Here is a 15,498-nt window from a genome sequence, read left to right as displayed (position 1 = left end):
AGAGTCAACCTTCGGTGAGCAGGACTACATTTCATTAGAACTTCTTGGGAAGGAGCTTTCTTTTATTGTTATTTTATTTTTTATGACGTGAACGTAGTACATAACTTCCCAAAGTTGTTACATTTTTCCTGCCTGTGTAGTCATATTACAAAGATCAAGGCTGAACTTTGCAACCTATAGTTTACTGAAAATGCAAAGCTAGATATATATATTCAGTTACATATGACATAGGCAGAGCAAGAGGAGAGCAGCCAGCTTGCTCATGTGGGTATAAAGAGATAGAATATTTACTTTTGTGAGTAACCATCAATATTGTGCTTATTCAGTTTATTTCACTCTTAAAAAGTTAAATATGGCATTGCTGGTTTTTAATTTGTTCTGTATTAGAAGCGCATTTATTATGCATTGTACAGAAATATTTATTACTTCTAAAATCAGCAAGAATTGACAGAAAAGACTAAAATTGGCTTAGGCAGGATAATTGTAATGCTATAAGATCAATTTCAAAACAACTGAAAGGCAAGGGGTATGTGAACACGGTTAGCCAGAACATCCTTTTAGAAGCTTCCAAACTATTCATTGATGGATTTGTATCAAAATTTTGACCTTTGAAAAGGTAGTAAGTAGAGACTATAGCCCAATAAATACACACATGATAGCAAGTGCAATCTACATGTTAGATCATATTAAAGACAAAGGACACAAGAAAAGTTTTCTAAATGAAAGAAAAAAAATAATGTTTTCGGTGAGTCCTGAAATAAACTATCAAGACATTGACATTAAATCAGACTTCACAGAGTTCATGATATGTCTGCATGATTTTTTCTTTTCCTATATGATTTGAGGTGTTTCTATGTGCTGTAGAGATAGTTACAACTCTTGTTCTTCATAGAAGAGCCAGTCTGAACTCCCTTTTGTCTTCGTTTTGTATTTCCTTGGAGGAAGGAAAATGAAAAGACTCATTGGGTAGAGAGCCTCTGCTTCTCAGACCATGGACATCCCACTTGCTGACCTGATTTTTTTCTCTTTCTGCAGTGGATAACGTTCTGAGTCAGAAAATGACCATTCACAATGTGAGCCTTTCTGAGGATGGTACAAGTGTGACATTTGGAGGTGACCATCAAGGCGTGCCCAGACAGCCCCAAATTGTGGAGAGATTTGTGGCCTGGGGAGCTGTGGCCTTCACCTCCGGGAGGCATTACTGGGAGGTGGATGTGACACACTCCTCGAACTGGATTCTGGGAGTCTGTAAAGATATCTTGACGAGTGATACTGATATCATTATTGATTCTGAAGAAGCATTTTTTCTATTTTCTATGAAGGTGAACAATCATTATATTCTGTCCACAAACTCCCCACCCTTAATTCAGTATGTGAAAAGGCCTTTGGGTAGGATCGGAGTGTTTCTGGATTATGACAATGGAATTGTGAGCTTCTATGATGTTTGCAGAGGTTCCCTCATATATAGTTTCCTTCCTTCCTCCTTCTCCTCCCCTCTGATGCCTTTCCTTTGCCTTAGATCTCCATGACTAGTCAAGTTCCGTGACCATTTAATTGATGAAATTCTCGCCTGAACAAATTGCTGTCCTAAACCTCACGTGAGGCCACAGGATGATATCTGACTATCTCTGAGCACATTGTAATTTAATGGAACATACGACTGTATGTTTATAAAATGGCATAACCATGTTGAATGTATAAATTTGTTAATTAAATTTTCTTGTAATAAAAATTTATTATGGAATATTTCATAGAGTATAATCAGTTGCTTTTCTTCTGTCATAAATAATAGTTTTATTAAAATAAAAGTTACATACCATAAAGGTCACCCCATTTAAACTATATAATTCAGTGGCTTTTAGTAATATTCAAAAAGTGAAACCATAACTATCTAATTCTAGGACATATCCATCACCCCAAAAATAAACCAATGCCCATTAACATTTACTCCCTATTCCCCCTCCCCCCCCAAGTCACCCCCTAATCCAGTTTTATTCTTCATGGATTTTTCTATTATGTCGTTTCAAATAAATTGGATCACACAATGTGTGGCTTTTTATATCTGTTTACTTTCACTTAATGCTTTCAAGATTCATCTACATTGTAAACAGTGTGCTTTACTTGCATATCTGAACCAGATTGGGGTGAAAGAATGAGGTGATATATGTATCAGGTTAGTAAACAAAAGGAATGGTGCTTAGTTTTCTCTTCAAAGCTGACCTAGTTGGTTAGAACCAAGTGTTTGACAGACTTTATCATTACTCTAAACCCTAGTCATTAAGCACATTTCAGCTCAACAACAATTTTCCCGGAAAGTTTTTTGTGACTACACAGACCAGTGTAGTTCCTCTTATTACACACTCTCTGAGCATATACCGTCCTATCATAATATTCAACAAACCTTCCTCAAATTAGCACTTTTACTACTTGACAGGCAATTCTGAGACAGTAGGGACAGTATATTATTTACTACTATATTCCTACTATCCAGTGCAGACTTATAACATGATACACAGAAGTATAGGATGAATCAATGAACAAATACATGAATGAAAGAATTAATATAAACAAATATTATTCCAGCATTGATAAGGTTTTCCAAAATGTAGCTAACATAATAGACATAAAATGCTAACTGATAATGTCAACAAAAGAGAGGTAATTGATTTGCAGCTTTACAGCCTAAGAAAATTCCATTATTTTGAGGTTTAAAATAACTACTGCATAATTTTGTTTTATAGTGTTGATTTTGAGATTTCCCTAAGACGATCAGTACAATCTAATGGAAGATGAAGACCCTACATAAAGTGATATGGAAACAGAAAACAAGACTTCACATAATGGTGACTGTCAGGATTTAAACTGACATATAAAATACTACTAAGCATAAGGTGGTATAATTTCCTTAGCAGTGGGAAGGTCAAAACCAATTTAAATTTGAAGAATAATTCAGATGACAGAAATACAGAATTCTGTAATATAATGTGATACCTAAAAAATACTGTAATTGTTCTATAATGTTCATTATACCCTGGTCATTTGAAAGCAGAAAGAGTATGGTTCACTAGAAAGCATTCATTCTCAGGCACATCTCCACAAGAATATATTAAACAAAAATTTGTTCAAGTTCAATCTATAATATCCTATTCACAAAAACTCAAGAGCTGGATGTATTTTGTTTTCTTTTTACAGAGTACAAGAAGGAGCTTCTTGGTTTGTCTCATTTTTATCTCCAGATCCTTCACTGTACCTTCAGTCCTACAATTCAAAGGAAGTATTCAGTGCACTATGGAGTGAAAGTCCTTTCCTTTTAGCCATTTCTCTTTTCATTTTGATCTTTTTACTCCATTTTCTTGGATTATATCTCTTATCCTAAGCCTCTTGATTGAATGACCCATTTTTTTGTTAAGTTCCATTTATGATAAGCCCTGTAAAATTGGGTGGAAGGAAGGCTGGAGAGGCAAGGGGAATTTTAAAGAGTACAGATGATGCATCTGAAAACAAAGCATAAATTTCAAATTAGAATTTGGGACAGTTTTCATTTTACTTTTAAGGGTCAATTAAATTATGGAATTGACTTAGACGAGGTGTGATTATCTCATTTATGGCGTAGAAGGAAAGTTATTTTCCTTCCCTTTCTCTGCAGAAACATGGCATCACTCACACTACAGAACCTCAAGAAATAATTCACCTGCTGAGTCTTGATTGTGAGGAAGTTGGAGCTCTTGTGATGGTGCTTGCAGAACTGGGACCTTGTAAGTAGCCTCAAATCCTAGAAATGGTGTTGCCCAATAGCCAACACAATTGGTCCAAAGAAAGATGACATTGTGAAGTTCCTGGAAGACGTGGAGAATAATCCCCTGTTCAATGACAGCCACGCATTCAAAACAACTCAGTCACTGATGGACTGGGAAAAAATAGCTTTTTAAGATATTTCTGGAGAAATGTGTAAACTCCAATGGTTAGAAACGTTTCATAACTTGAGAAAATGTTGCACCTTAAAAGAATTAGTCCTGGAAGTTAAGGAAGATGTTAAAAATCCTCACAAAAGCAAAACACACACACACACACACACACACACACACACACACACACAAACACACAGAAGAAACATTCTGATTTACCCAAGAAGGCCCTGACAACTTACCCCCACTTTTTAAAGGAGATGTATCCCTAGTCCTCCCCAAAACACCCCAAACTGTGTACCAGGAGAAAGACAAGGAGTTCCCAGAGAACATGAAGCTGAAACATATTCAAGACTTCCAGAAGGAGAAACAGGAGTTTGAGAAGAAAATGGCTCAGTTCAGAGAACACCACTCTGAACTAGTCCAATATTCCAAGAAATCGGATGTCCCCAAAGGAATCTAAATCAAAGGCCAAAAGAAGTTTCAGGAAAATGTGCAAGAAGTGAAGTCTCCCCCAGAAAACTATTTTTCCATGAGGATTAGATTCCACGAGAGACTGAAAAACCTCCAAGGACACATATCAGATGTTCCGCCAGGATTCATGGTCAAGTCAGGAGTTGCAAGATATGCCTCTGAGGGATCGCATGGTGGAGATCCTGGCAAGGCATCCTGAAGAGTCAGAAGGGACACGATAAGAAACAGGTTGAGGAGGTGCAGAAACAGTACAAGGTGGACCTGGACCACTGACTCAAGAGTCTGTTTCCTGAGAATATGCTGCTATGGGGACTGTAGATCTGCCTGTCTGATCTTGGGTTTCAGGGATCCCTTTATGATCATGTTTTCACGTCTAGTATAGGTTGTCTCTCTGTATGCAGCATATATTTTTTACCACTGATGAAGCCACAGTGACGCATCATTGTCACCCAAGTCTATAGTGTTCACTATTGGTATATGAAAATATTTTTATTTTAACACATAAAGATCATTGAATTAGATAAATAGATGGATAGATAGACAGATAGATAGATGGCTATTGCACACTCTTAAACACATTTTTATGTTTTACTTTATTAAAACAAATATTTATTAAAGCTGATTTTGAGTTTTCATTGAAAAAACAAGCAGATAAGTAGTGCACAAGGCATTTGGTATTCAAAAAATAATACATTTATTTCCCGTAGAGTCTGACATATGCAATTTCATGCACAGGTATGCTCTGTAAATATATGCTTTTAATCTCTTAAAGTTACTGGAGATTTATCAATTTTATATGCCTTCTAGATGGCTAACATGTTGAATTTATTTGGAAAATCCTTTAGCACTTTGTGTTACTTGCTTCCTTCCTTGACTTTAAATTTGCAAAATTAGGTCTAAGAGATCATTCTTTTTGCCTGAAAATCATCAGATTTTCCCATATGTCATTTTTGCCATGAAGTGCTAGTACGGCTTATAACCCAGAATAGATAGTGAGATATCCAGTCAAGTGGGGCTCTTCTTGTGAATTTAACGCATGCATTTTCTAATTCATTCAGCACCTAATGTTTTCTAAGCCATGCCTTGTTGCATGGGATACAGAGATAAAAGTTACAATTCTTAACTTTAATATATCATTCTAACATTGAAGAATGACCAGTAAGTGTAATCAGTAATAGAAAGCATTATTTGGTCAAAAAAGTACAAATACTGGAATTGGGCAAATATGGATTAAAATTGTGAATTTGCTATTATAATACGATGACATTGGTTAAAATAATTAACTCATTGCTTATCTGTTTCCTCATGTATACATTCATGAAATGAGAATAAGTATAAGTGAAGATTAAATTTAATGCCTATACAATACTTGGCGCACAGTAGATTCATAGAAAATGTTAGGTTAATACAGTGGAGCTGCTATAAAAAAATCATAAACTGGACAAACAACAGAAATTTATTTCTCACAATTCTGGAGACCGGAACTCTCAGATCAGGGTGCCAATGTGGTTGGCTGATGGCTCTGTTTCGGGGGCAGACTTCTTGTGTCCTCACTTGGCAGAAGGCACTCCAGATCTCTCTGGAGCCTCTTTTATAAGGCGCTAATCCCATTCATGAGGGCTCCACTCTCACATCTTAAGCACCTCTCAAAGAGCTCACCTCCTAATGCCATCACGTCGGGCATTAGGGTTCAATATATGAATTTGGAGGTGACACAGACATTAAGATCATAGCACTTAGCTTCCTTTATTCCTTTATTTCATCCATCTGCCATACTTATCTTTTACTGAATTCCAACCAGAAACCATTAATACATAACAGATAGCAAAATAAATTACATTAAAAAATTAAATACACTTAATGAATTATTCTACAATATATATGTCATGATGACCTATAATCTTGCTAGAATGTGGTTCTAACTCTGGCCCAAAACATCATTCTAGAAATTATTAAAATAGTGCTGTTGCTATATAGGTATATTTACACAAAATAATAGTAGGAGATCCATGGTGCAATGGAAATTGCTAGAAGTGCAGCACATTTTTTGAAATGTAAACATTTTCTGAAAGGAAATTATTCCACAATTTGCTCTTGAACAAATAGAGATTAAGTAGGAAAAGGGGTAATGGAAGTGTTCAGATAGAGGAAACAGCATGTTCAAAAATTCAAAGTGAAGGAGAGCATGATGCCTTGGAGAACTACTTCCACAATTCCTTTGTCCTAGTTCTCTCTTATATACAACTTATGGAAACTACTAAAAACACTGCGATCCAGATTGGAGGCACTCTTCATTTTTTTATACAGTGCATTTCTCCAAACTACACTTGGGAATTCTGGCAATATAAAAGAAGTGCAATGTACCTTAGGAATATTTCCAAAACTCTAAATAAAACAGAAGAAAAACTAGGCTACAATATCAAAATTCATGAACCTTTTCTCCAACAAAACTGGCTGAAAGTCCCAAAATTTGAACAGATGGAGACAAATCAGGGATATCTAAGATTCATGGGGTATCAGAATCTGTTGAGGAGGAAACAGAAGGAAAGGACAGGATATCTGATAAATTTCAGAACCCCGAAAGTTAGCAATAGGGATTCATTGAAAGCTGGCAGGTCACTTAAAGAACAACTGATGAACCTGAGTAGGGTGAGTGCTTGCAGGCTGAAATATGCAAGGAATCCACAATAACATGTGAAGGGGCTGGTACCATCCTACAAGTCTCAGACATAACCAACTAAAACTCCCTTCCAGGACCAAGCTTCATACTGAGAAAAAAGTACTGGGAGTAAAATATGTACGGAGCAAGACTTAGGCGGCAGGAGCAAAGAAGGAGAATGTCTCAAGAAAAGAAGTGGGAAGAGAAGCAGAACCAGAAGATGGCAAAAAGTTGAGTTCATATTACTGAACACCTTATGAAAACAACTGAGTCCTCTAGACTTATGAAGTGAAGAAAGCTACCTTGACCTATCTTCACCTTATAAAAGTCCAAGAAGACTAATCGCATATAAATACCATCAATAGAGCACGTTTTTCACTTCCTATTTAGGAAGAATCCAGAGGGAAGAAAATACCTTTCCTAATATAATAGAACTCGGTATGACTGATCATGAAGTGGCCTTTAGAGAGACAGTTGCTAGAAGAGCCCTCATGCCAGAGCTACATTAAGATCGCAGCCTTGCACTCCCATCTTGGGAGAACATGACCCTGAGAGGCCCTCTCTGCTCCTTTGCCCCAGAAACTCACAGACGCACAGCTTCGTCTCCCTGGATCTATCTCTACCACTGTGCTAGCCACCTCTAGCTGTTCCTGAAGGTCAGTTCTGCAGTGTTTTATGATCTCTCTTTCACACACCTTCTCTAGTCCCTTGAGTTTCTCCCCCTAAGGAGCCATCTGTAAGTCATTTTGTCCTGGCTTAACAATAATGGACTTTTCTAAGAACTCACTACAGAAAACACAACATGATTATACTTTAATACACAACCAAAATACAAAACACCATAGTAAATTGATGGCAATAAAATACGGTATTTGATTTACATTGCATCACAAATGGTTAACATTCTTACTCATAAATGAGTTCTTAGAAACCAGTAACGAAGACGTTATATATACCAAGGTAAATTTAAAAAAAAAAACAAAAGAAGAAGAAGAAAGTGAAACAACACAAGTGACTAGTAAGGATTAAACATATATGAAGATGACCGAGCTGAACAAGAATAAAAGCAATTTCTTTGTAATATCATATTACAAAAGATTAAACATGTAATATTTGTACAGTTTTAGGAAAGATACCCACATAAACACTGGGGGACAAGATTGATGAGGTCCTGTCTATATAGTAGGGGTGTCTATGTTATCTAGTATTAATGAAATTTTGTGCACATCCTTTTGGGTATATTGATAAACAAATTAATATGCAAGCCATGTTTGGGGGGTCTGTATACTAGCTACAAATTTCCTATGCAGTAAACATGGTTTACATATAAATTGTAAATTTATCCAACTAATTTGTTGAAATAATTCAAATAAATTAGAACTGCTAGGACTAAGAATATCCAAAATGTATAGTTTTGAGTCCAATATATATGTTTATATATATATATATAAATATAAAAAATCTCCCCTGAGGACCCAGGTTTTCTAATTCCTAATTGTAGACTACACACCCAGCTCTCACAAGGGTTTAATACTTTTCTACACGACACAAAGGACTCAGATATGTCTGGGGACCACAAGGTATTTCCACTTATCTGTGAATTATTTGGACTTAGGAAATAACTCAAGTAAGCCAGCCACCCTCAAAGGATAGAGGGAGGAAACAAAGTGCCAAAAGATTTGATCCTGACTATTCCTTAGTACCAGTGAAAAAACCCTGGAGGTGAGGCGAATACCTGGGCCGCTGTTTCTCTGTATTGGGGGCTAATATGGTGGAGAACTCTGGTCGTTGGGACAGTCCCCAAGTGAGTGGAGAAATCCTCACATCTGAAGGTCTTGAGAGACAGGGGAGGGGTTAAACCTTTTACAGAGCAGAGGCTGCTTCCCTACTTCATCCACAGCTCCAAGATAAAAGAGAACACTACATTCTGCCCACTCCTTTCTGTGTTTGCAAAAGGAGGAGTGCATGGGTGAAAAATGAGTGATCTCCAGGAAAATGTGTCATTTTCAACAAAACCAACTGAATCACCATCGAGACCTACAGAAGAAGGCGGGACTTGGCGAGTACGCCTACCTGGACCTGTAGAATCCCATTGTCCCCAAGGCTAAGACTTTGTTTATCGCGGAAACACGAAGGATCAGTGGAGGGTGAGGTTCTACTTCTCTCCAAGGTGAGAGAAAAGCCTAGAAGGCCTCGATCCCTACAGCAATATGTCCTTCTCCAATTCGCATGGGTTCAGACTCGGGAAATCAGGCCAGGGCGTGCACCGCCACCTTCTTCTGCCTAGAAGAGCCCACAAGCCCCAACTGGTCCCGAGTCCAAGGCCCATTCGCACAATGACTCTCCGGCTCCCGCTGGTGACTCGGGTCTCAGGTCGAGAACCTGGAGAGAGGGGAAGAGGGGTGTATTCGCGGGGCAATCGGGCGGGTGGGGTAAAATAAAAAACAACACAAGTATAGGGAGGGCCTATGGAACAGACCAAGAGCGGGGAGAGGACGATGGAGCGCCTCTCTCACCAGGGCGGAAAATGAGAGCCCGCTAGAGGGAGCCCGAGAGCCAGAGAGCGAGGGCCGGCGGGGCTGCGAGCCAAGAGGGGTCGCCAGCGCTTCCAGCCTCCGGTGACCCTGCCTGGCTCTGCGCCCTTCGTTAGGGGGAGACAGGGTCCGCCCAGCCCGCCCGTCCAGGGACCCTTTCTCAGAGTGCTGAAGTTAGTGATGACATAGAAGAAAATGAGGATGCTGATGCTGATCGCCTTTGGGGTCCGTAAAGGAACCTGGGTTGTATCTAAGGACCTAAACCAAACACAAGAGATCACGGGAGGAACTCAGAGAGGGCGTGTCTTAAAAATGAAACCAAAATTCACAACTCAAATCCCTGACTAGGGTCAACACCTCCCCCGCTTTTCCTCAGGATTTCTAAGGCTTGTAAAATGGGCGGCCCCGAAACGCTAGCTCCCTCTGACCCTCATCTCACTCCAGGTAATTATGAGAATCTCTTAATGGTAATTATAACTCGTCAGATTTTACATGAAAGTGCATCATCTTCTGAAGGATTTCTTATCTGCCTAGGATTTTCGGGCGGTCGATTCCGGGTACTGGGTGGAGGATAGACAAATGGATGGATGAAGAGAAGCAGACAGAGACACTTGCCCCTCTAGCAACACTTTTTCATGTGAATTTTCTAACAAATACAAGGGAGAGAATGACTGATTTTACTAAGTCATAGGGAAAATAATAAATTTACCAAACAGGGAAAGGAAAACAGGCCGCTTTTCTAAGAAATGAGGTTCAGAAGCCGGGGCAATCTAGCTTCTGACATTCCTGGGGGTCTTCCTGAGAGCTGCATGGCAACTTTGAAATATACCTGCTGGGCTGGAATTTTCACCTCCTTTAGCAAAGTGCTGAAGCTCTTGCAAAGACTGGACGGAGAGAGAGAGAAGAAAGGACAAAAGATTATAATAGGAGAGGAGAACAAAATTAGAAACGACAGACACAACAAAAATATGCACCACTTTCTTTCTCACAAGTCTTCACGGCTCTGCAGATGGTAGCAGGCAGCGTTTCTCCCACATATCTGCTGGTCAAGGTGCAAAGGTGCTCTTCACGTCTATGAAGTTGCTCCTCTATGGTTAGCATCCTACTTTCTAATTGTTTTTCATTTTATCAATTGGAAAATTGAAGAAAGTTGACGATCTGATCCAAGCACCCAAACTCTAAATAATCTGCTGGTTTTTGCTTTTTCTCGATCTGTCTTCATTCTTTTATCCTTTTCTCTCTTTTTATTTCTATCTTCCAATACACTTTTTTTTGTTTTTAACTCTGGTAACATTTTTTTTTGTTAGCTTTTTTGATGCATAATTTATATACAATATTATTTAACAACTTCAAGTGTACAGTTTAGTAAATTTTGATATAGGTATAGAGCCATGTTGAAAAGGAAATGACAAACTATAGCTAGTATTTTAGGCAACACAACAAAAGAGATGATTATCCCTTGAAAAGGAGCATGTTTATGAAATTGGCTTGAACCCTTCATATTTAATAAGGAAAATAAATGGGTTTCACACAGTAACAAAGTAACTAAGAAGAGACCATTTGAGCACATCTTAGAAAATGCTGTGCACTGATGTAATTTCCTCTCCCTTTGTAATGATATGGGGGAAACAATGCCCTTAGAGGTCCCTGGAATTCAAGTCAGGAAACCATATCTGAAAAAATATTTGGAAACATAATAAAATTATACAGTTCCACATTCCTGATGCAAGAATATACCTTCCTTGCTTAGAAGTCTCTAAACATTATGGAATAATGGTGAAGAAATTGTCAAAAGAATGTTCTATTTCATAACACCAAGTAAACATATTCCCACATCCAGCTCCACTCTTGCCAACCCTGTCCCAACTCTAGCCCCCTCTCCCATAAAGGTAATCACACCCTGGTGATTAATATACTCTGATACTAATTGTCATTTTTTGAAATTTATATAAGTGAAATCACACAGCATATACTCTTCTCTGTGTGTTTTCTTTCGTTTAAAATTATGTTGGTGAGATTCATCCACTCCGTTGCATGTAGTGTTTTTATTATTTTGTTTCATAGTATTTCATTATATGAGTATACCACAATTTACTCTTTCTACTACTGATGAACATGTTCATTTCCAATTGAGTAAGCATAAATACTGCTGTCATGAAGACATTGTGCATATCCTTTTATTGATCATATGTACACACTGATACTAGGTGTGTAACTAGGAGTGAAATAGTTGAGTCATAATGCATAAGTTATGCCTCTCAAAGAGCTTTCCAAAGTGATGATACCAATTTACACACTTTTAAGCAATAGATGATTGTTTTGTTTCCTCCATTTTTTTGCTAACACATGCCTTTACCTGTTTTAATATTTTTGTCATTTTGTGTTTGACATTGTGGTTTTAATTCGCATTTACCTGATGACAAATGCAGAGGAACACTTTTTCATAGGTTTATCAGCCGTTTGGATACACTTTTTTGGTGAGGTGCCTGCTCAAATCAACTCCCACTCCCATTTTTCGACTGAGTTGACTTGTCTTTTTTTTTTTTTTTTTTTTTTTGACTTTCCAGATTCTTCCTTTCTCCTCTAGAGAGTCATTTGTTGGATGGAGATATGTCAAATCTCTTCTCCCATTACTGCCTTGCATTTTCAATGGTGTCTCAATACACAGGGTTATGAATTCTAATGCATTCCAATTTACTTTCCTCTTTGTTTAGTGACTTAAGAAAACTTAAGAAAACTACTAAGGAAAACTTTCTCTGAAAATATATACTCCTCAACTTTTCTGAGAGCTTTCTTTCTTTTTAATAAATTTACTTTTTAAATTTATTTATTTATTTTTGGCTGCATCAGGTCTTCGTTGCGGTGAGCGGGGGCTGCTCTTCGTTGCAGTGCATGGGCTCTAGGCTCACGGGCTTCAGTAGTTGTTGCGCGCTGGGTCAGTAGTTGTGGCACATGGGCTTAGTTGCTCTGTGGCATGTGGGATCTTCCCGGACCAGGGCTCAAACCCGTGTCACCTGCATTGGCAGGTGGATTCTTAACCACTGCACCACTAGGGAAGCCCCTATTTTTCTCTATTATTCTTTTTAACATTTATCATTGCACTGATGTGGAATTATTTTACACAATGTGATACAGCTTAAGATTTTTGTCTATATTTAAAACCATAATTGACTCAGGCTTATCTTACCCTCTTGTAACTTACAGATTATTAGAGAACACTGATAGAGAATAACTATTTATGCACATTATTTGAAATTACAAAGAAAATACAGAATCAGTGATCAAAATTACCCTCAAAGAATGGATTACTAAACTTGAGTATGATGGATAAGTATGATATAGTTGGGAGAAAATGAAGAGAAAATTTTCCAGATAACACAAGTTTGGGAAGAAAAATATGCCTTTCTTGTACTAGACATTAAAACACATTAAAACATCAATGATTTTTTTTTCACTTATGTGTTGAGAAATTAAGATGAAGCCACTACATATATTCTGAGATTTATAACATATGATTTTTCACCATAATTAATACATACATTTCAAATACATACCTTTTACATTACCACCTTACTTAATATAAAATTATGATTTTCATTACATTAGAGAGAACCTGAAGGCAATCAGATATCATCTATTTGTTTTGTTCAAGAGTGCACAGGAGTAGGGGTTTCTCAGATTTTGGCAACCTCCTGACATTCATTCTTATTCCTGAATTTGTTCCTGGTCAAATGTGATTATAGCAAAAGAAAGGTCTGCGAATTAGAAAAAAGAGCGAGAGGGGTTGCTATGTATAAGGGATCTTTGGGCAACATTAACAAAGCTCACACTTCTACTTTATAATCCAGGCATGCCGCACTGCAGGAAATAGATCTTGCCACCTATTGATAAAAGTGGGAGTGTGGGAAAAGCATTACAATGAATGTTCTCCTTAACACAACCAAGCAGCCCCTCATTTTAACCTATCATGTCATTCTGATCCATCTGCCCAGTTTCAGGAGAATGACCTGAACTCTTGATCCAGAATGTCCATGAATTGCCATTCGGTCCATGTCCTTAGCCTTGGACCTACCATCCTAGTCCCAGAGGTACCAGAGGTGACAGGGGAGCTGTAACAAGACTAGTGTCATGTGACTGGGGAGAGTTAGAAAGGCTTTGTTTTCAGATCACTTATAAATCATCTTTTAACTAAATATCACATTGATTCTATACTATAAAACAAATCATTCTCATCGTCATTTCGTTAGTGCTTAGGTTGCTCTTCTTTGCCATAATTACTTGACAAAATAAAGTTAGAATTTAAATTTATTTCAAATGATTTTTTAAAAAGAAACAGAACTTTGGAAGATGATTGAAGGTGGAGGTAGAGTGAAGCTATTGAGGGCTATATTAAATAAATTAGGAGCGAGCAGTTCGTATAACATATAATTGGATTTGCCCTATAGATATTTAAAAATACAAATTTGGAACATGGGGGACATCTTCTATTTGAAGATGTACATTCGTGAATTATAATGGAAGCCATAGGGATGGTGAGATCACTGAGGGAGCCATGCAAAACACACTTAGTCACAATGCACAAAGGATGACTGATAAAGGAGCCAAGATGGACACGTGAAAGTAATAATGAGAATGAGGTAGGAGAGGCAGAACAGTAAGTCACAGAAAGCCAATGGGCCAGTACAGTGTTTACAGATTCCAGGTGTGCTTCCTATTCCTCTCCCCTTCCCCTGCTCTGACCCACTGTTCCCAATTTCTCTCTCCTCTCTCCTCGAAACTCTGTCAGCTCCAAGAAAAATTAAAACCACCTTAATGTGGGGACAGAAAAAAAAAAAATCCCTACTTACATTTTTTGTTTCTGGATCAATAGGAGGAGAGATCTGGCAATCCTTACTCTGGAGACTGAAGCCACTAGTAAGTATTCTACTTCGTAGCCTCTGAACACAGTTTGAAATGATCTAATCTGGGTTTCATACATATAATCTAAGACATGGAATTTTTAAATTAGATGACTATGTCAGGAATTCTATTGATGGGAAAATAGTTGTCTGGATTGAAGTTGTGACCTGATTACTCCCCTATACAGAGTGAGACCTATAACTCCAGAGCCCCTTCTTATAACCTACTTAATGAGAAACTACATGGAAGAGTAAAGGCGGAGTAGCAAGTTTTGTCCAAAATGACTTAAAAATGACAGAGCCTGGAAATGGGTTAAATGAATTTGGGTTATATAAAATTTGAGCACATTTCTACATTAGATGCCTTTTTACATAAAGATGTATTATTTTTTTTTTAATTAATTAATTTATTTATTTTTGGCTGTGTTGGGTCTTCGTTTCTGTGCGAGGGCTTTCTCCAGTTGCGGCGAGCGGGAGCCACTCTTCATCGCGGTGCGCGGGCCTCTCACTGTCGCGGCCTCTCCCGTTGCTGAGCACAGGCTCCAGACGCGCAGGTTCAGTAGTTGTGGCTCACAGGCTTAGTTGCTCCGCGGCATGTGGGATCTTCCCAGACCAGGGCTCGAACCCGTGTGCCCTGCATTGGCAGGAGGACTCCCAACCACTGCGCCACCAGGGAAGCCCCATAAAGATGTATTATTATCTTAAGAATATATAAAGATAAATAAATATATTTCTGACTGTCTTACTATAAACAATTCCAGTCTCCTCTTTCATGAATGTATGATATTTTATGCTTTTGTAAATTGATTAGATTTATTATTTGTATTTATTTTCTATCTGTTTAATTTAGAAACATAGTTTTCACTGTATTTATTGTGTTATCTTTTAAAATATCAAGGGATTCTGCTTTTTAACGAAAACAATATGAATTTTTCTTTTAAAAAATAAACGTGGGCTGGGCTTCCCTGGTGGCGCAGTGGTTGAGAATCTGCCTGCTAATGCAGGGGACACGGGTTCGAGCCCTGGTC

The 15,498-nt window shown here is 38.0% G+C and overlaps 1 protein-coding gene across 3 annotated transcripts in view; it reads left to right on the top strand.

Annotated features, from left to right (window-relative positions):
* The window catches only part of LOC309636750 (tripartite motif-containing protein 64C-like), a 31,044-nt gene extending 23,670 nt beyond the window's left edge, over positions 1-7,374 (top strand). For all 3 annotated transcript variants that reach the window (XM_082410196.1, XM_082410197.1, XM_082410195.1), the window contains one exon: positions 1,036-7,374. In XM_082410196.1, coding sequence (XP_082266322.1) covers positions 1,036-1,529 — 494 coding nt within the window. In that variant the 3' untranslated portion in view covers positions 1,530-7,374. The remainder of the gene's footprint in view (positions 1-1,035) is intronic.
* Positions 7,375-15,498: the final 8,124 nt, after the last annotated feature.

Source organism: Balaenoptera physalus, assembly GCF_965194825.1.
Source record: "Balaenoptera physalus genome assembly, chromosome: 10".
Lineage (NCBI taxonomy): Eukaryota > Metazoa > Chordata > Mammalia > Artiodactyla > Balaenopteridae > Balaenoptera > Balaenoptera physalus.
Note: the sequence above shows the minus strand (reverse complement) of the source record. Positions and strands in the feature narration are given on the sequence as shown.